General features: G+C 36.7%; 1 protein-coding gene across 1 annotated transcript; it reads left to right on the forward strand.

Moving 5' to 3' along the window:
- The first annotated feature begins 6,025 nt into the window (after positions 1–6,025).
- On the forward strand, positions 6,026–10,969 carry FABP2 (fatty acid binding protein 2). Its single transcript, XM_017860534.1, has 4 exons — positions 6,026–6,151; positions 7,339–7,511; positions 8,557–8,664; positions 9,109–10,969. Exons 1-4 carry the CDS (start codon positions 6,085–6,087, stop codon positions 9,157–9,159), a joined length of 399 nt encoding a protein of 132 aa, XP_017716023.1. The 5' UTR covers positions 6,026–6,084; the 3' UTR covers positions 9,160–10,969.
- Positions 10,970–20,091: the final 9,122 nt, after the last annotated feature.

The raw sequence follows: 20,091 nt of genomic DNA on the forward strand, positions 1-20,091 counted from the left end.
CTCACGGTTCTGACTCAGGTGACTGCTGATGTGTTATGGAACCATCAGCCGACAGCAGGTAGGTCAAGTTGAGCAGGTGTCCTGCATGAGGGCTGGTCCATTCCATTTGTGTTGCCAATTGTTTCAATAGCGTCTCATGCACCCCACTGGTGAGGAAGGAATTCGCACCCTACGTTTACTGGCACTGTTAAACACATAACATCTATTACTAAACAGATAAGCCAGACATCAGTTATTAATTATGTATAGGAGGATGGTGTAAGCTACCACAGCAATGTCAATGGTACAATGACATAAAATAAGGGCCAGGATGTGCATTGGGTTTGACAACTAAAAATTCATCTATGACCTTAGTGAGTAGTTGCAGTGGACTGGTGAATATGAAAGCCACGTTGCAGTAGATTGAGGTATTAATGAAGGATAAGCATGTGAAGACAAAAAGTACAGATTATTTTTTCAAGAAGCCTGGCTATAAAGAGGAGAAGGATTGAGTAGGTTCTAGAAATGCCAACAGAATTTAAGTATCTTCATGTCTAATGGGAGAGACTTGATCATCTTCGCATCCCACCTCACCCAAATAAGCAAATAAATAAAAAAGAAAGAGGGGGTGATAAGAAACAGTAAATTCAGATTTCTCATGAATGGTTTACCATTCCATTGACACTGTCCTCGCAATAGTGAGTTTTCATGAAATCTGGTCATTTAAAAGTATGTGGCACTTTCCCCCTCTCGCTTGCTCCTGCTTTTGCCATGTGATGTGCCTGCTCTCCTTTGCCTTCTGCCATTATCGGAAGCTTCCTGAGGCCTCCCTAGAAGTACATGTCACCATGTTTCCTGTATAGCCTACACAATCATGAGCAAATTAAACCTTTTTTCTTTATAAATTACCCAGTCTCAGGTATTTCTTTATAGCAATGCAAAAACAACCTCATACATAAGTGTAACAATTAATAGGAGTAAAGAAAGTAATAGCAGGTAACTCTGTAATTGAGAAGGTATAAATTGAGGGAATTGTTTGAGGGTTTATTTCCTCTGTGAAGTAATGTGCAGGTTGTCTGCTGAGGGCAAGGGTAAAAGGCCACAGGAGGGTGATTAAAGGCACAGCCATTGTTGCAAATGTGGAGGAAGCTGATTGAAATACACAGAAGTCTTGCCAGGGAGTGCTGATAATTAGTCTAAGACTAGAAACCATGCATGCCTAATAGCACCTAGGTCAGTGCAGGAAAAAGTGAGGGAGTTTTAAAATTGGAAACAGGATATCAATTGAATAGAGAATTTAAATAAAACAGGAGGGGGCTTTAACTTGAGAGAAAATAGAGGCAACAACTGAGAAAATTTCTCTCCAAGCCAATAACTAATGTGCAGGAGAAAATAAAGGAGCTGAGAGCATGGAAAGCTGTGGTCAGAGTGGCATGTTAAATACAACAGAAGGAGCAGCTTTAATGATGACAGATCACAGGACACAGCCCTGGATGTAAGTGGATAAAGCATAAAAGAAGTAAAGGTCATTAGATATGAGGGGGTTAAGGAGCTGTGAAGCCAGACTGACAAATGGCTTATCCACATGGACTTTGAGGCACCCAGGATGAGGGCAGGACACAGATAATGGTGAGCCAAGTACCAGGATTTTCAGTGATAGATGGTAGATGATAATGCTAGAGGGAGTGGATGGCAGATAACAATGATGAAGTAGGCTGGACCACAGCCAAATGAGAGTGGTCTCAGAAAACAGTATTTTATTTTGAAAAAGGCAGAAACATAATGGTTTGGATGTGGCAGTAGGGAGCCACGATAATGCAAACCCATCTCTTTCTACCTGTGGTATGAGGGGCACAGGAGATGAACAACCTCCTATCTACATTGCTTGAAAGGGACTCATCATTTTGGGAATAAACACAGACTAAGAAGGAATCATAAATCCTTCATGCAAGATCATTCAATGGACACATGAATCTTCTAAAATGGCTGTTTTCTTAAGCTGTTTTGTTATTAATGAGAATTAGCAAGCCATACTCACCACTCTGTGTTAGACATTCTTCTGTACACTGCTGTACATTTATAATCTCTTTGAAAGAAAACCAACCAGTCATCCCAGATACAAAATCTAAAACCTAATTAAATAGGTCGTAATATTTCTAAAATTTAGAGGCTAATCATTAAAACAGAATGAAATAAGCTTTGTTGGCCAACTTTAGAATTCTTTCTCATTCCCCATTCACTGCTAGGGATTTGACAGTAACCTTAAGACTTTCCTGTTACCCCTTCTATCTGTCCCTCAAATCCTTCTCTCATATAGCTCTGATAGAGACCTCTATTTTTTGACATACAAAAAGCTAAACAACTTGAGATCAAAAAATAGGATACACAAATTCTGAGATGATTAGAATATGCCTTAAAATGCTATTTCGCCATAAGGATATATAAAGAATAATACTCTACAAGCACACTCCCTTCTATTATACAATGGGGTAAAAGGATTTTTTGATCTCTAGAACATTATTCCTTTGAGATGAGATTTTAACACCCTACTGCCCTTGCTAATGATGTCGCTGGACTTCATGATAACAATATTCCTTTGGTTATCATGAATCAGCTGTGTCTTTTATGAGCTACTCTGAGACCTTTAGAAGGTCATTACACCTGAGAGAAGAAGGGTTGCCTGACTCACTCTTGGTAGTTCAAGGCAATAATTTTTGAGCAATCAGCATTCAAGCTGAGACCTGAAGCAGCAGAGGCATGGACATTCAGGGGACTGGGGACTGCAAGAAGTTTAATAGATCTAGATCTTGTAGTACACAGTAGGGAATGGAAAAAGCAACTGGAGATTTAAGTAGTGGCTTTGTAAACCATGCTAAGGATTGTGGTTTGTACTTTCCCTTGGAGGAATGGAATAGGGATCCACAGGAGTTTCTGCTGATTTCCACTTCTTCCAAACCACTCCGTGGGCGATGTTGACTGCAGAGCCCAGAGAAAGAGGGTATAGCTATAGCTCTACCTCCATAGCATCTGCATCCACATGCACACATATACTTAGTCCACTTATGACCCCGAACTGCGATACTCAAGTCTTTTAATACTATCAAAATGGAAAAGAAAGGGCTGGGTCTGCCCTTAGCTGGTTGGCTCAATCATATCATCAGTAGGAAAGATCTGTAGGGAAATTGGCCCCTAAGTTCTGTATATTCTTTTCTAGATGGACTACAGATAAGTGATAAAAACTGAGGAGCTAGAGTCGGGGAGCTGGAGAAGGAAAAGTGTAATGTTAAAAATATAATCTGAGCATTAAGGAAAAAAACCAATGATGCCACTCTACAGCGATTACAGGATGTCCTACCTAATGTTAAATTATAACATTTTTAATTTAAATGTTATAAAACTGATATAAATTTAAGACTGAAAGTTTAACATGCTTATTTTGTTACCAGGCTTGTGTGAGAAGAAGGGTTGTTTGCTTTACATTGATCCTATTTGGATCCTTCTGTGAAGCTTAAAGTGGCCATGAGACACAGATGAGGTCATGGTGAAAATGGTAAGCCATTTTAGTTTCTTCCTGCCAACCTTCCTTCCTGAGTCAGGCACTTTCATTTCAATCGCTATGAGATCACATAGTGGAAAGATGTATTACCACTATCCTTAACAGGCAAATCCAAAGCATAGCCAGTCCCAAGTGGATCACTAGTGCAAATCATAAAATACCTAAGTAACTTTTAGGTGACTTTCTCATAAACATCAGAACAACATGAGTTTTCTTAACAAAATATCACAGTGGTTTGAGACCTAGGATGCTTCTAAAACATGGTTATTGCTCCCAGATTTCCTTTGTCAGAGAGTTAGGAGAGAAACAGAGGTTTAATGAGTATCTTTTATCTACAAGTTGTTCAGGTGGGTGCTTTATGGAATTTGTTCATAAAATATGCATGTCAGGTATTATTATTGTCTTCATTTTATTGATGAGAACACTGAGGCTCAGAGAGGTTGAGTAAGCAATCTGACGAAGATTCTGCGGAGTAAGTATGTTTAGTCAGCACTGAAGCCCAAGTCAATGGGTTTTGTTTCTAAAACACATATTTTTTTCACTCTACCACATTTCTATTTCAGTGACCAGATATACCTATTTTTCTGACCTAGAAAGAAAGATTGGATTCATTCTCCATAGGCTTCTGAGTTCACAAATCACCATAACCAGTCAACTACCTAAAAGACTGTTAGTCCTCAGCTTTAAACAAACTTTTCTACTTCCCTCCAAGTTGAAAGCATATTAGGTTGATTGCTCCCAAGCGATAAGGTTTTAATTCTCTAAAAAAAGAGAAAAAAATCACAATGTACCTAATTTTGAAAGTAAAGCTTAAATTACGAATGTAAAGGACTTCCCATTATGACCTTTGTCCCCAGCTCATAAGTGTGTATGTGTGTTCTTTTTCGTTCCTTTTTTGACATTTAAAAAATTATTTATCTTTTAGAGATGGGGTCTGTTGCCCAGGCTGGAGTGGACTGGCATGATCACAACTCACTGCAATCTCCAACTCCTGGCTCAAGAGATCTTCCCGCCTTAGCCTCCCAAGTAGCTGGGACTACAGGCATGTGCCATTATACCTGGCTAATTTATTTTATTATAATTTTTAGAGTCAGGTTGTCACTATGTTGCTTAGGCTAGCCTCAAACTGCTGGTTTCGAACTCCTGGCCTCAAGTGATTCTCCTGCCTCAGCCTCTCTAATAGCTGGGATTACAGGCAAGAAACACTGCACCAGGCAACTCTTTTTCTTTTTTAATGAAATAATAGAGTTAGTAAAAAATAGTTTGCTTTTAAAGTGCTTACTTAATAAAATAAAAGGTGGGCAACTCGAAATAAAAAAATCAAACAATATCAAAATATTCAAAAGATTTTAAAAGTCAAAATATAAAATAATACCAAAATTTAAAAACCAGGATTCTATTCCCCAACGTTCTGTTCAAATCTGTTAGATTTATCTTCCCTTGACCCTAAGTAATATCTTGGGCAAGCCCTAGAGCTTCTTTCCTGACCCTTAGTTAATAAGATATTATCTGGTCACATTCAATCACAATAATAGACTCATTTTAGTAATAAACATCTTAAGACTAGTAATTAAAACTCTTTACTTCACACCAAGTTTCCTCCCCAAGCTTGGCCTGTCCCAGGTTGGCAGCGTGAAGTAGGGAAAGGAGAGATATGGTGACCTTTTCTTTGTACCTTACTAGCTACCCTCTATACCCTAACCACACATACATACTGAGCTGTGGCTTCTGACTCTACTGGGTTTGGGGATGAGAGGCAGTGAGAGTGAAATGAAGGAGTGGTTTTAGTTAATGGCACAGCTAAAACCGGATTTTGTTCTCTCTGCACATGGCAGATGTTTAAAGCTAATTCTTTCTTTTATGCAAGTTTTTATACTATCCAGCCTCATTTGTACCTCCTGAAATTTTGCTCGTGGCCTCTCACCATTCAGGATCAAGATAAAAATTAATGAGCACTTATTGCGTGTGATGCACTGTACAAAGTGCCAGGATATTTATCCAAACTCCTGACAATGCTAAACACAACGCAAAAAGACATATTAGAAAAAGAATCTTATTAACTAACTTTTCAACTACATTTCATCATAAAGTCTTACTTTATAAGATAATTGCTGCTCTGAAAAAGAGACAGGTCATGGTCTCATTTCCCAGATGTTATCTGACTTACGCTATAAATTATATTAGCTCCAACACAGTGTGCACTTTGAACTTAGAAAAGCAATCTTCAGATAGCATGCATTCTAATTCTTGAAATAAGTATGCCCACAAACTGTAGTTTAAAACAGAATAGGTATGCTTCTCATGTTTTAATTCAGTTGAATTTCAGAAGATCTCAGGAATGTACAGAATGAGAATTAATTAAGAATTAATAAGAATTCTTATTAATTAATAAGAATTAATTGCTTGACATAGAGTAGTCAGGTGATTTCCTGAACTTTAAACTTCCACATCACAGTATGGGGTTGGTTCTAAGATAAGAAATATAATAAATTCTTGCCCAAGCACAGACCTGAATCTCTAGTTGCCTGGAGGCTGACTCAACTGAAATCATGGCGCTTAATGGCACTTGGAAGGTAGACCGGAGTGAAAACTATGATAAGTTCATGGAAAAAATGGGTAAAGATCTTATTTCTTTGTGGCTTATTCTTTGTTTTCTTACAAACATTTTTCTTTCTAACTCCTAAATCTCTAGGAGATTACAGATAGCTTACGGATGACTCCTAATGTGGTAGTAAGGATCCAGAAGATGTTCAGAAGAGGGAAACCATATTCTCACTTCTTACATTAGGAAGAATCCACTATCTCACTAATGGAAGAAAAGATTCTTTGAGTGCTGTCCTCCGAAACACACCAAAAAGATCCAGATATGTTTCCTTCACTCTTTAACTGAACAATGACTTTTTTGTTGTTTACAGTAAGAAAATGGCAGCGTGTAATGATAACTTCCAGATTTGAAAATGTTAAATTCTAGGAGATGGAAAAGCAAAGACCATATAAGAAAGTAATGGGAAAAAGTTCTCTTAAAATTTATAGCTCTGAATAAGTTAGATTTAATTCTCATTTCTTCTAACTTACAAAAGTTTTGGAATAATCTTGAGAAGCTATGTATTTTCTTCAGGGAGGCTTAATTTAACTGATTTATAAATGGATACCAATACTCTGGCAGCCCATATACTACACAAGACAGGCAAACAAATTTGTGTCATTCCCCTAAAAGAAAAATCTGCATCAATTATAGCTTACAGTTTAGGAATTCTAAGTTTAAATTTATAAAATTTGTAGATTCTTACAGTGATTTTGGCTATAACATTTGCTAATTTTCTCATTTTTGTGTCAGTCAGAAATGCCACAAGAAACAAAGAGAATTATAAAGTTCAAAATTTTAAAGCCACTATGAAAAACAAAGGGGCATTGAAGAAAAAAGAATACTGTATATGTAGAATTAAATATGTGCTTCCTCATAAATATATGAATATACATTTTAATCCTTCATTTGATATTTCTAGAACTTGATTTACTTAACACTGAAATGAACAGTTTGTTAATCTTATTAAAGTTGTTCAGCTCTAAGATTCTATAATTCTGTACTGTACTTAATTTTCTCAAGTTTTGAAAACAACTTTAATCAGTCCTCTTGATCTGATTGAAACTGAACTTCTATAGAAGCAATCTGAATGCTCTTGTGCAAAGGCAATGCTACCGAGTTTTCTTCCCACCCTCAAAATAAACAAAACACAACTTGGAAAAATAAATGCTTCCTATGGGATTTGACTTTATTTTCTCCATTGTCTTACCTTTTGCAGGTGTTAATTTAGTGAAAAGGAAGCTTGCAGCTCATGACAATTTGAAGCTGACAATTACACAAGAAGGAAATAAATTCACAGTCAAAGAATCAAGCACTTTTCGAAAGATTGAAGTTGTTTTTGAACTTGGTGTCACCTTTAATTACAACCTAGCAGACGGAACTGAACTCAGTGTAAGAATTTTTTTTTATGAGCAATGCATTCTTGATTTTTCTACCCAATATTAAAATGATCTCTGCTCTATTTCATTGGTTGGTTTAATTAATGCAGGTCTCCTTTATTTACTGAAGAAGCCAATGAAGTTTGTCTATGTTATATATTAATTACACAACCTTGGGCGGTTATTTAAGTATATAGGCTTTTATTCTTTATACGCATCTGTGAAGAACACTCAGAATGAACAATAAACAGAATTAGAAAAAATCAATCTTTTGAATGACTGAGTATCAGACTTATTCATAAAAAAATTAAAATTGTTTTTAAACAGTACAGCAACAGAAGCTTTTAGAGTTAATATGTAACTTAACTGTAATAGCAATTTAATATGTTGAAATAATAAAAGAAATGAACAAATGAACAAATGAGTGAGTTACCAAACGGCAAGCTTTGATGTAGTGCAGATCATTGAGAGTGTACCTTTTCATGTTTAAGATAACACATTTTAGGAAGTCATCATTTTCAACAAATTTTTTAAAAACTTTTTTAGCCTCGACATTTTTCTATTTAAATTACGTATGTTTGTAATGACAATTTAACTACTGAATGTTTTATCAGTTATGCCTTTCTTTAATTAGTTCCACAATCACACAAATTAAAACAAGCACAGAGTTGTTAACCTCTCCCTGAAACTTATTAACTATGTTAATAAGTTAACCACGACTATATTTCTGGATATGTTAACATGAAAGATTCAGAAAGAAGCCCTGCTCATCTGCCTTAAAACTCAGCATATGGAAATTATTTAAGAGAACAAGCATAATGGTTATCAACACATACTCTATAGCCCAATGGTCTAGGTTCAATCCTGACTGTGACTTTAGGTGAATCACTGGGCCATTTTACAGTCTCCTCTTCTGTAAAGTAGGATAATAGTATCAATTTCATAGGGTCATCATGAAGATTAAATGAAAAAGTGTGTCTACAGAACTCAGAACAGTGCCTGACATGTGTAAGACCCTAATAAATGCCATTATTGTTATTATTATTATTATTATGTAGGGGACCTGGAGCCTTGAGGGAAATAAACTTATTGGAAAATTCAAACGGACAGACAATGGAAATGAACTGAATACTGTACGAGAAATTATAGGCGATGAACTAGTCCAGGTGAGTTGTAACATTTATAGCTATTTTCAAAAGGCAAAAATTACTACAAAACAATAATTTTTGTCACTGCTGAGCTAGATCTTCAGTAAACAGACTTCTTTTCTCATAAATCTTACTGATTTTAAAATATTGTATAGCTATTTTCTGATGCCTACTTACTAAAGAGAACTTATATAAGTCAAATGATCAATGCCTATTTTAACCGAAAATGTAAATAACTACAAACCAACAAGTGTTTTGAAATGGCTGTATCCTATATCTGTATAAAATCTTGCTATCAAGTACAAGAAAAAATAGTATAAACTCATACTCATATTATATGAACTTATATAATAGAAAAATAGTATAAACTCATATAGTATAAAACTATAATAATACCAATATTTTTCTTAATTTAGATGTAAATCTTAAAGATAAATTCTTCTGTTTGTTAACACCTTTCAGACTTACGTATATGAAGGAGTAGAGGCCAAGAGGATCTTTAAAAAGGATTGAACATTATTCTTGGAGCACAGCCCAAAATACAAATTGGACAGAAGATCTATATTGTATCAGAACTGTTTCTTTCACCCCATCAAGTATAAGGTTACTGACTGATTGGTCCTTTTATAAACATTGGTATACTTCCATTCGTGCCAAAGCAAAATAAGTAAAAGCTAATTAGGATTTAATTTGTTTTATATTCTCTAAGACATATTTACTAAAAGAATTTGTGACATTTTAAAAAACAAAAATAAATACTGTGTCCATGTTGCTTTACATGTAGCCTTGCCTTTTAAAACAAAAAGTATGTGAATATGAATTGACAGATTGTTTTGGTAGAGAGAGGGTCTTCCTCTGTCCTTCAGGCTGGAATGTAGTGGAGAGATCATAGCTCGCTGTAACCTCAAACTCTTGGACTCATGTAATCTTCCTGCCTCAGCCTTCTGAGCAGCTAGGGCTATGGGTACACTTCACCATGCCCAGCTAATTTTTGTTTTCTTTTCTTTTTATTTATTTTTTTTAGAGATGGGGTCTTGCTATATTGCCCAGGCTGGTCTTGAATCCCTTGCCTCAAGTGATCCTCCTGCCTCAGTCTATCAAGTTGCTTTTTTTCTTTACATTTGATAAACTGAAAACATAGGATGCATATGACTCTTTAACATCTTGCACTGGTTGTGAATACTTTTCTGGCACTGGTTGGAAGTAATACCTATTATTACAAAAATAATATATGCTCAACCAGAAAACTTAGAAATAAGAAATGCAAATGTAAAACAAGTATTTCCATAACTCATAATCCAGAGATAATTGCCATTCTGATTTTAACAGATATCCTCCCAGTCCTCTTCCCTGGGGATAGATATTTCCCAATACATACCACTTTGAATAGGATGACAGGAAATAAATGATGTACTAATTCAAATTAAATTATTGTATTACATTTTTCTACACATCAGTGATTCCCAGGCTTGGCTGAAAATCAGGATCATCTAAGAAACTTAAACAATTTCTGCATTCTTAATCTCCACTGTTATTCTATTCTATCAGAATCGCTAACAGAACCAAGAATTCTAGAAAATGTCCTGGTGATTCTGATACAGCCTGTCCACTAACTAGTTTTTGAGAACAATGGAGATACCAGTTATCAATGTTATTTTTAACCACCCCCCTTCTTTTTTGTTGTTGTGGTGGTTTTCTTCACATAAACACATACATTGTCAATTTTCCAGGGCTCAAAAAGTTTCCTTTTATACATATTTTCACATGACATACTATTTCATGTGCTTTATGTAATTGTATTTTAGCAGGCTATATATTAGGGGATGGAGAGAGGGGTCAAATTTTTCAGCATTTGCAGCTGCAACTCTGGACTTTTGACAAATTCTTTTTGACACTGATGCAGATAACGGTTTAACATTTACATAGTTCTTACTACTTGCCCCACACTGTTCTAAGCAGTGTATACACATGACACATACATTAAAATGTAGGAAGAAAAATGTTTGAGTACCTGATGAAAATGAATAGATTAGAGAGTGTGTAATCTTTGAAAGTTGATACTGTGTGTTCTCCTTATAAGTGGGAGCTAAATAATGTATACACATGGACACACCAGAGTGTAGAATAATAGACGCTGGAGACTTGGAAGAGTTGTAGGGTTGACCGGGGGCCGGGGTGAGGGATGAGGACTTATTTAATGGGTACAATGTACATTATTCAGGGGGCGATGGTTACAGCCCAGACTTTACCACTATGCAATATATCCATGTCACAAAACTATACTTGTACTCCTCAAATTTATATAAAAAACACCTTAAATCTATGTTCATTTTATAATTTCATAAAAATCTTCACATAAGAAATAGTAATTATTCAGATTTTCACATGCTTCTCTTCATAAAAGCTCAATATGCTTCTATCCCTCTAATCTTATGTGTCTACCATATATGAATCAGGAAAAGGTAGGTATTAATCTCACTGGAGAGAGACAAAGGCACAAAGAAGTTTATTATCTTGTCTAATATTGTACAAAGTCCATGATGGACAGAAAAATTAAATGTAGGTCTTGACTTTCAGCCTAGATCATTATTATCTATGCTATTACTCAGCCTATTATAAACAAAAACATATTAAGAAAAAAAATGTGCTTAATTCCTCAGTGGCACCCAAGAATAGCACTCTAAATGAGTCAGGTCAGACTGTAAAATAACGGTGTTCAGTGATTAGACACTTATCTATTTCTAGTCTCACTGCAGGCTTACTTTTTTCACCATTTATATCCTTTCTAGAATTAAATTTCCACTATGTATTAGTATTGGAGAGCAGCCTATTATTTGTTAAGTGACTTCCATTTCAATAACCCTATTTCGGGAAAACTAACCTTGTTGTTACACCACCGCGGTTGACCAAAAGAGGGTCCCTGACCCAAGAGCAGCCAATCGACCACAATTGGGCCAGATCATGAGCTCTGTGTAGAAGGAAAAATAACAACTAACTGAACCCACAAGAACCTCTTTTTAGGGAGTTTGAATTTGAGAAGTACAGAGTTAGTAGTTGATAGGAAGGAAAAAGGCTTAAGGAGGACAAATAGAGCAGACAGTAAGTAGAAGTCATGAGTACCTGAAACTATGAACAAGCAGAAACCATAGGGTAAAATAGCAGAATGTTGGGGCAGTCAGAAGCAGTTGTAGTAGTAGAAGCTGAAATATTTACACATGCAATACAGTATCTGGGATTTGCTTCAAATTGCTTTCTCCCCAATCTAGGGTTGAGGAGGAAGATTGATATAAGTTGGCAATTCTTGCAGCTGTTGCAAAGTGCCTGACACATAACACATGATAGGCTCACTGAATAGGAACATAGGAATTCATTATACTCATCTCTGTAGTGCTTGTATGTATTTGAGATTTTCCATAACAAGAAGTTAAAAATATAGTATTTACATACACATATAACTCCAGAATCCAGCCACTTTCCATCACTTCCACTGCTATCATCTTAGTATGAGACACCATTATCTTTTTCCTAGATTACTGTTATAACTCTCTGAAAAGCCTACAAACTTCTACCTTCCCCACTCCATCACTTTAGTCTCTTTTTCTACACAGCAGCCAGAAGGATCCTTTAAAAATCTAAATCTGATACGTCACTTCTCTGCTCAAACTGTTGCAATGGCTCCCATTTTCACTCAGAGGAAAAAGCCAATGTTCTTACAATGACCTGTAAGACCCTGAATGATCAGATTCCCTGTTACCTATCCAACACATGGTCCTGTTTTTCATGAAATATCTGGGGAAAGAGTTTTTAAAACAGAGGAAACACCCTGGAGCAAAGACACCAAGGCAGTAGCAAGACTCATAAATTTGAAGAAAATAGCCTGGAAAGAGTCCCCAAGATCACCCAGAGCTGACCAAAAACAAGACCAATGTTCAGGAAATACAGGCTGATTCAGCTTTCCTAAAATTTAGGAATGATGTAGTGAAACAGACTGGGTTTTAGAATCACAGACTTGCCCAAATTCTTGTCTTCCCATTTACTGACTAAAATTCAAGTTCTGATTCTCAATTTTTCTCATTTGAAAAATGGGGAGAATATAATGATTTTCTGAGCTTGTTGCTAACTGAGGTATTATGTATAAAACATCGAGTGTAATGCCCAGCATATACCTGGTACTCAAATGTAACACAAACATATACCCTTCTCCTGTAGAGAAAATGGGGCAAAGTATATGCTGAGCAGATGGGAAAACTCGTTTCTTAAAATACCTCTCATGGAGTCTACGTGAGAGAGTGAGCCTTGGCCTGGTAGATGAGAATACTTAGATCCGGTCCAGTCTGTGACATAACTAGCTGGGGACTTTGGGAGAGCCTCTTCATCTCTTTGGAATGTAGTTTAATCATCTTTAAAATGAGAGGATTGAACTAGATCTCTAAATTTTCTTTCAGTGCTAAGATTCTATGACGTCTCAATAACATTTAGTGATTCCTTCCTTTCTTAAGCAGCCCTTTTGGTGCGGGCCACAAGGGATAGGGCATTAGAACAATGGAAGGTAGAATGGGAAGAGGGAAATATTTACATTATAAAGTATGGCTGGTTTCATGGGTGTATGGCTTATGCAGGCTCACAGGGCCCTCTGTGCTCAGTTTAATGCTCTTCTCTTACTGTCCTAAAATTCTCAATACTTTTTGAACAACTTTTGCATTTTCATTTTACACAGGGCCCTGAAAATTATGTGGCTGGTCCTATTTCTATGGATTGACTATTAATAAGTACAAAAGATATTTTCCTATGAGGAACTAGAGAGAATGGCAGCAAGATATCTCTAGGCACCTAAAGAGGGGTGGATGGATGGAAAAGATAGTTGCCTGGGATAAAATGGAAATGAGATAAAGTTATGTGGGGATGGGGAGGGGAAAAAGGAGGTAGATGGTCACTTCAGCATTATAAAGTGCTTCTTTACTTTTTGCTACTTGCTTTCTCTAAACTATAGTATTAGAATGCCATCTGCTGGCCAAGGATACACTCTTTCAGAGGTTTCCAATGCAGTCTCTGCTGCATTTCAGTGTCTAGGGAGTGTTCCAGAAAGGTCTGATATACCATATTCTATACTTTAAAATGATAATTATTAAATGTTTCTTCAGTTCCAAACTCCATATTAAACAAAGCTAATACAAAGACTCCTCTTGAACTGATCCACTAAAACTGCTTTCATTTATTGAACAAAAAATAATTTTAAAAAAGCACTATGTGCCAGGCAGAAAGTATTTAATGATGAACACTACTGGTAGAGATACTTAGGTCATTAAAAATTTTCTCAAATGGATACAAATTCTCAGGCTCATCTTGGGTCTGAATCAAAGTACCAAGAATAGCATCATCATCTTCAGCATTGGATGGTCATCTAGAGTAGGGTTATACTTTCACTCACTGTGTGCTAATAATGCAGGATGCTGTATATTGCCTTCAGGCCCGATGACCAACCTTCAGGCTGTTGTCTGGAACAGATTTTACTAGAGAATTGACTGGAAAAGAAGAGTATGCAAGACAATGGCAGAAGATGAAAGTTAGGAGCAAATGGTGGAAATCAATAGTCATGGATAAAGCACAGTGTTCCAGAGGGCTTCTCTCATCCATATATATCCTCATTGAAGAATCCATTAGAATGACGGATTGCGAGAAGTCCTCCCTGCCATGTAATCAAGATTACCAGGAATGAAAGAGGGAGCTTAAATAATTAGTAGTTAGGACTGCTGTGAAGTGAAGGAGTAGTAGAACTCTGAAGGAGGGCAGGCAAGGAAGTGCTCCCTAAATGTCAGTCCAGTTTCAAAGCCACATCTCTCAGATTACAGGTAGTGAAACTTGTTCTTATCAAACGATTCTGGCACACTCAATATATTCACTGGAGAAAACACCTGAAAGTCAAACAACAGTACTCTTCATAAACTTGAAAACAAAACATCCTTTAGGTAAAGGAGTATATGCTCAATGTCATTTCTTGGTTTCAATTTAGAAACTTTTTTTTTTTTTTTTTGAGACAGAGTCTTGCTCTGTCACCTGGGCTGGAGTGCAGTGGCCGGATCTCAGCTCACCGCAAGCTCCGCCTCCAGGGTTTATGCCATTCTCCTGCCTCAGCTTCCCGAGTAGCTGGGAGTATAGGCGTCCGCCACCTCGCCTGGCTAGTTTTTTTATTTTTTAGTAGAGACGGGGTTTCACCGTGTTAGCCAGGATGGTCTCGATCTCCTGAGCTCGTGATCCGCCCGTCTCGGCCTCCCAAAGTGCTGGGATTACAGGCTTGAGACACCGCGCCCGGCTCAATTTAGACACTTTTTAACAAGATTATTTTTTAAAGGATACTGAAGGGCACAAATGTGACACAGAACTTCCTCTCTTTAACATATACTCGGAACACAAAAACCTCGGTGAAGATGGAGGTTATTTCACAATCCCAGTCCAGACTGTCCTGCGTGTTCCCATGGCACAAGGTGTTCAACTCCAGCAATACCATTACTCTGAATTCAATCTGCTTGCCTGCCTCCTCTAGTTTGTGAGCTATATGAGGGCAAGGATAGTGTCTTATATCTGTACTCTACACTGTATCCCTCTAACACATAGTAAATATTAATGATTGTAATTTGGGGCATGCTGGGCAGCCCCAGCCTCAGAAAGCCAGCTTTCCCTATTCTTTCTTATACCCAGAAGATCTACTGAGGGAATCAGTCCTTGTTGTTCTTTACAAACAGATAAACTTATTTTGAACCAGATCACCGTAGCCATATCTGATTAGGTCAAAAATGGCCACCTGATCCAAGGACAGTCAATTTCTATACTTGAGAGCAGCCAATGATAGAACTTTGTCCAAGACCAATAATTCTCATTAATTAAAACCAGGTAGGGTGTCTGTTGAGAATTTGACTTCAATACACAGGAAAAGTCATTAGCTAGTAATGATGGGCAAAAGTTAAAAGATACAGATGGAAAAGCAAACAACAGAGGACACGAGGTAAAAGCAGCCATGATAAGTTCTAGTAAACAAAAACTGGATAGAAGAAAAGAGGGGTGAGATAACATTTTTAGATGTGGAAGTAATGAATTCTTGCTTCTGGTGGACAAAAAGATAACTTGTTCAGTATAGGCTCCTTGTACTCTGAGTAGCCAAGAATACATATTCCTTTAACCAAATATGCATCAAGCACCTACCATGTGCTAAATATGACATGAGTTTTAGTGGTGGACAAGACTAATCTATTTTGTTCCCATGGAACTTCAAATCTAGCTTAGCTTAGAATCTAGACATGGAAGACATATTGAACAAGTAAAAATTATTGTGATAAGTATGATAAAGGAGTAAAGGTAGGCTCTCATAGAAATATATGCTATCTTGAATTATACTTTCCATTGAACTCTTTTTCATAAGATGCTTGATTGTATGGACTTTCTTGAATTCTTAAAGGGCCTAACTCACATTTCAGACTCCTGTTATCCTTATTTTCACACAAATTGGCTCCTACACACAAGCAGGAAATCACAAAATCTAAATAAAGGCTTTCTTTATAAAACATAGCACTAACTCAGATACAGTTAAATGCAACTCCTTCTACCACTACAAGTTAACATTTATTAATACATGGTGTTTCCAATTAGCCAGATATTTTTCAAAGTGCTTTATAATACCAATTCAAGTTCGTCATCACAACAAAGTCTATATAACAAGAACAATTATTGCTAGTCTCACTTTACACATGAGAAAACTGAGGCAGAGAGAGGTTATATAACTTGCCCAAGGTCAACAGCCGTAAGTCGCTGAACCAGAATTTGGACCCAAGCAGTCGTCCTAGAGTCCAAATTCAATTTTACTTAATGTGGTTATGTAGATAAATTTTCATTCAAAATATCATCCATCAAATATGTATTAAGCATGACTTACATGCAGGCACTATGTGCCAGGTGGCTGATGTAGGTGTTACAGATACGACAAAGAACAAGACGGACAAAAATCCCTGTCATCATGGAAGGGATACAGATAACAAGCAAGAGAATGAAGTGAAATATATAGTACATTAGATGATATAAGTGCTATTGAGAAAAATAAAACCAGAAAGAGGGACGTGGAGTGTCAGAGGTGAGATCACGGATGCAGTTTTAAATAGAGACTCGGATAGCACTGAATAGGTAACATTTGAGCAACACCCTGAAGCAAGTGAGAGAATGAACCATTCTGTTTTAGTCAGAGCCCTGGATTTGGATCCTTGAGCCAGTGACGGTCTTAAAAGAGCCTTGGAATTACACTGAGGGTTCCTGGGCTCTGTAATATAAACAGTCTAGGGCTGGATACAGTAGCTCACACCTGCAATCCCAGCTACTCAGGAGGCTGAGGCAGGAGGATCCCTCGAGCCCAGGGGGTCAAGGCTGCAGTGAGCCATGATCATGCCACTGTACTCCAGGCGGGGAGAGACTCTGTCTCAAAAAAATAAATAAAGAGCCTAATTAGCATAGCCTATGGGGGCTCAAAGTTTCTAGCTGAGGAAGAACAGAGTAATGTAACAAAATAAGCATTATGAAACAAGCAATAGACTCCTTCTATCTTCTGAACTGGAATTTCTGAAGGATTATTTTGTAAGGCAACAATACTGAAAACTTTACGAACTCTATTCTTCCCAGTTTCTAATTGTTATAAAACCAACACATGATCGATATATTTAGTCTGCCTGGGTTACAAATTGATGAAGTCATTCTCACAATAGGGAGAGTAGCCTTGTCTTCCTGTGGGGATCATTTTACTCATTCCCTTAGGTTCCTAGGGAGTACCCTTAATTCCCAGGCAAGAGTCACTCTATGAAAAGAAAGTTGTTTAAGAAATTTAGCGTGCATTGGAATGATGAAGAAACAGAGAAAAACACCACAGATGTACTATTCCTACATTCTATAACTCTGACCACTAATGAACCATGAACCATGAATCTGTATCCCTCTTAAGTTGATTTAGGTTAGCTTTTTGGTGTCATCTTTTACCTTCTATGCCTCATGCTTTTCAAAATCAAGTAACATTTCCCCAACTTTGAGGTACCTGTTGCAATACTCCAACAGCTTAAACAAACAGAACTGCACCTTTATGTGGCCTACTTGCCAACACAGAAAATAGGGGGAAAATACACTTCTTCTTTTGAACTCTGAGAATACTCTAAATTTGTCACTTATTTTTTAAGCATGGGAATATCTTTTCAAAAGAAATCCTCATGGAAGTCTAACAATACCTACACTGTCAACTCTACTCTGCACCTAGAAGAGGGTACACTAGCTCATTCTTCATGCAACAGTACTTGAGGTTTTCCACTTTAATACTCCTTTCAGGGAGTAAAGAATGGCATAACCTGAGGTTGTCACAAGAAGCCATTATCTGAAGCATCTGGACTTGTTCAATCAGATCTGAGTACAAAGTACTGGACTAGAAGGTGTCCTCAAAGTCTTACCATGAGTCCTGGAATATTGGGGTTTGGCTGGCAGCAGAACCTCCTCCTTTCATATCTGTCACTACCTTTTGGCTATCAGCTGGAACATGGGGGCCGAAAGGGCTTAGGTGTCCTGTACCTCACAGACCCAGTGTCTTCTAAGCTTTTCTACTTTAATTTTCTCAGCACCTGAAAAATTCACCTTTTAAGACCTTAAAGAGCCCCACTTAAGATATAAAGGCAAGGGCCAGGTGTGGTGGCTCACACCTGAAATCCCAGTGCTTTGGGAGGTCAGGTGAAAGAATCACGTGAGGCCGAGAGTTTGAGACCAGCCTGAGCAACAGTGAGACCCTGTCTCTCCCTCTCTCTATATATAAAAATACATAAAGAGAATTATTTATTTAAGAATTGCTACCCTGATTGCTTCCAGACAGTCCAATTTAAGAAATTACAGGAATTATCTGTTTTAGAACTTTAAGGTTGATTTAGTCCCCTAATGAAGACCAATGTGACTTTTTGTTGTGGGGAAGGTGAAGACTGCCAAGCATTAATATTCTTTTTTGGGGGGTGGGGGGTTCTTTTAAGGTGGTTAAGATACATATAATATACAATTTGACATTTTAACTATGTTGTATATACAATTCAGTGACTATTAATTATATTCATAATATTGTGTAATCACCACCATCTATTTCTAAAACTTTTTCATAACCATAAACAGAAACTTTCCATTAAGCAATAACACCTAATTCCCCATCTCCCAAGCTCCTGAAAAATCAAATATTTTCTCCCATTCTATAGACTGTCTTTTTACATGTGTCTGGCTTATTTCATTCAGTGTTTTTTCAAACATTATTTTAAAACATTTAGCATTATTTCAAGAATCATCCATGTTGTAGCACATATCAGAACTTCATTCCTTTTCATAGCTGAGTAATAATTCAAGATACATATAACTACATTTTGTTTATGTAGTTATGGTTATGGTTAATAGTGCTACGATGAAACAGCATACTTGGTGTATACTTGGTGTACAAGTATCTGAGTCTTTGTTTTAAATTATTTGGGATATACACCTAGAAGTAGGATTGCTAGGTCATATGGTTCTTCTTTAACTTTTTGAGGAATCTCTAAACTACTTTCCATAATGGCTCCATTATTTTACATTCCCACCACCAATGTTAAAGGATTTAAGTTTTTCCACATCCTTGCTGACCCTTGTTTTTTTCTGTACTATTATTACATTATTATTGCCATCCTAGTAGATGTGAAACAGTATCTCATTGTGATTTTGATTTGCATTTCCCTAATGACTAACGGTGTAGAGCATATTTTCAACTGCATGTTGGCTATTTGTATATCTTCTTTGGAGAAATGTCTGTTCAAGTCCTTTGATCAGTACTTTTTTTAACTGGGTTCTTTTTGTTGTGGAGTTGTAGAAGTTCTTTATATATTCTGTATATTAAATCTTTATCAGATATATGATTTACAAATATTTTCTTCCATTCTGTAAATTGTCTTTTTACTTTCTTTATAGTGTTCTTAGATGCCCAAAAGTTTTTAATTTTGATGAAATTCAACTTACCTATTTTGTTGTTGTTGCTTGATGTTAGCTGTGGGTTTTTCATTATACCCTTTATCAAGTTGAGGAAGTTACCTTCTATTCCCAGTTTTCTGCATGTTTTTATTAGGGAAGGGTATCAGATTTTACCTAATGCCTATTCTGCTCAATTGAAAAGAAATGTTTGTCTTTTTTCCCTTTGTTTTACTAATGTGGCATATTATGCTAATTGACTTTCTTATGTTGAGGTATCCTTGCATTCCTGTGATAAATCTCACGTGGTAAATGGTATATAATCCTTTTAACATGCTGTTGGTTTGGGTTTGCTAGTAGTTTTAAGAATTTTCTTTTCTTTTCTTTTCTTTTATTATACTTTAAGTTCTAGGGTACATGTGCACAACGTGCAGGTTTGTTACATATGTATACATGTGCCATGTT

The sequence above is a fragment of the Rhinopithecus bieti genome, unplaced genomic scaffold (genome assembly GCF_001698545.2).
Source record: "Rhinopithecus bieti isolate Rb0 unplaced genomic scaffold, ASM169854v2 scaffold_55373, whole genome shotgun sequence".
In the NCBI taxonomy this organism is placed as follows: domain Eukaryota; kingdom Metazoa; phylum Chordata; class Mammalia; order Primates; family Cercopithecidae; genus Rhinopithecus; species Rhinopithecus bieti.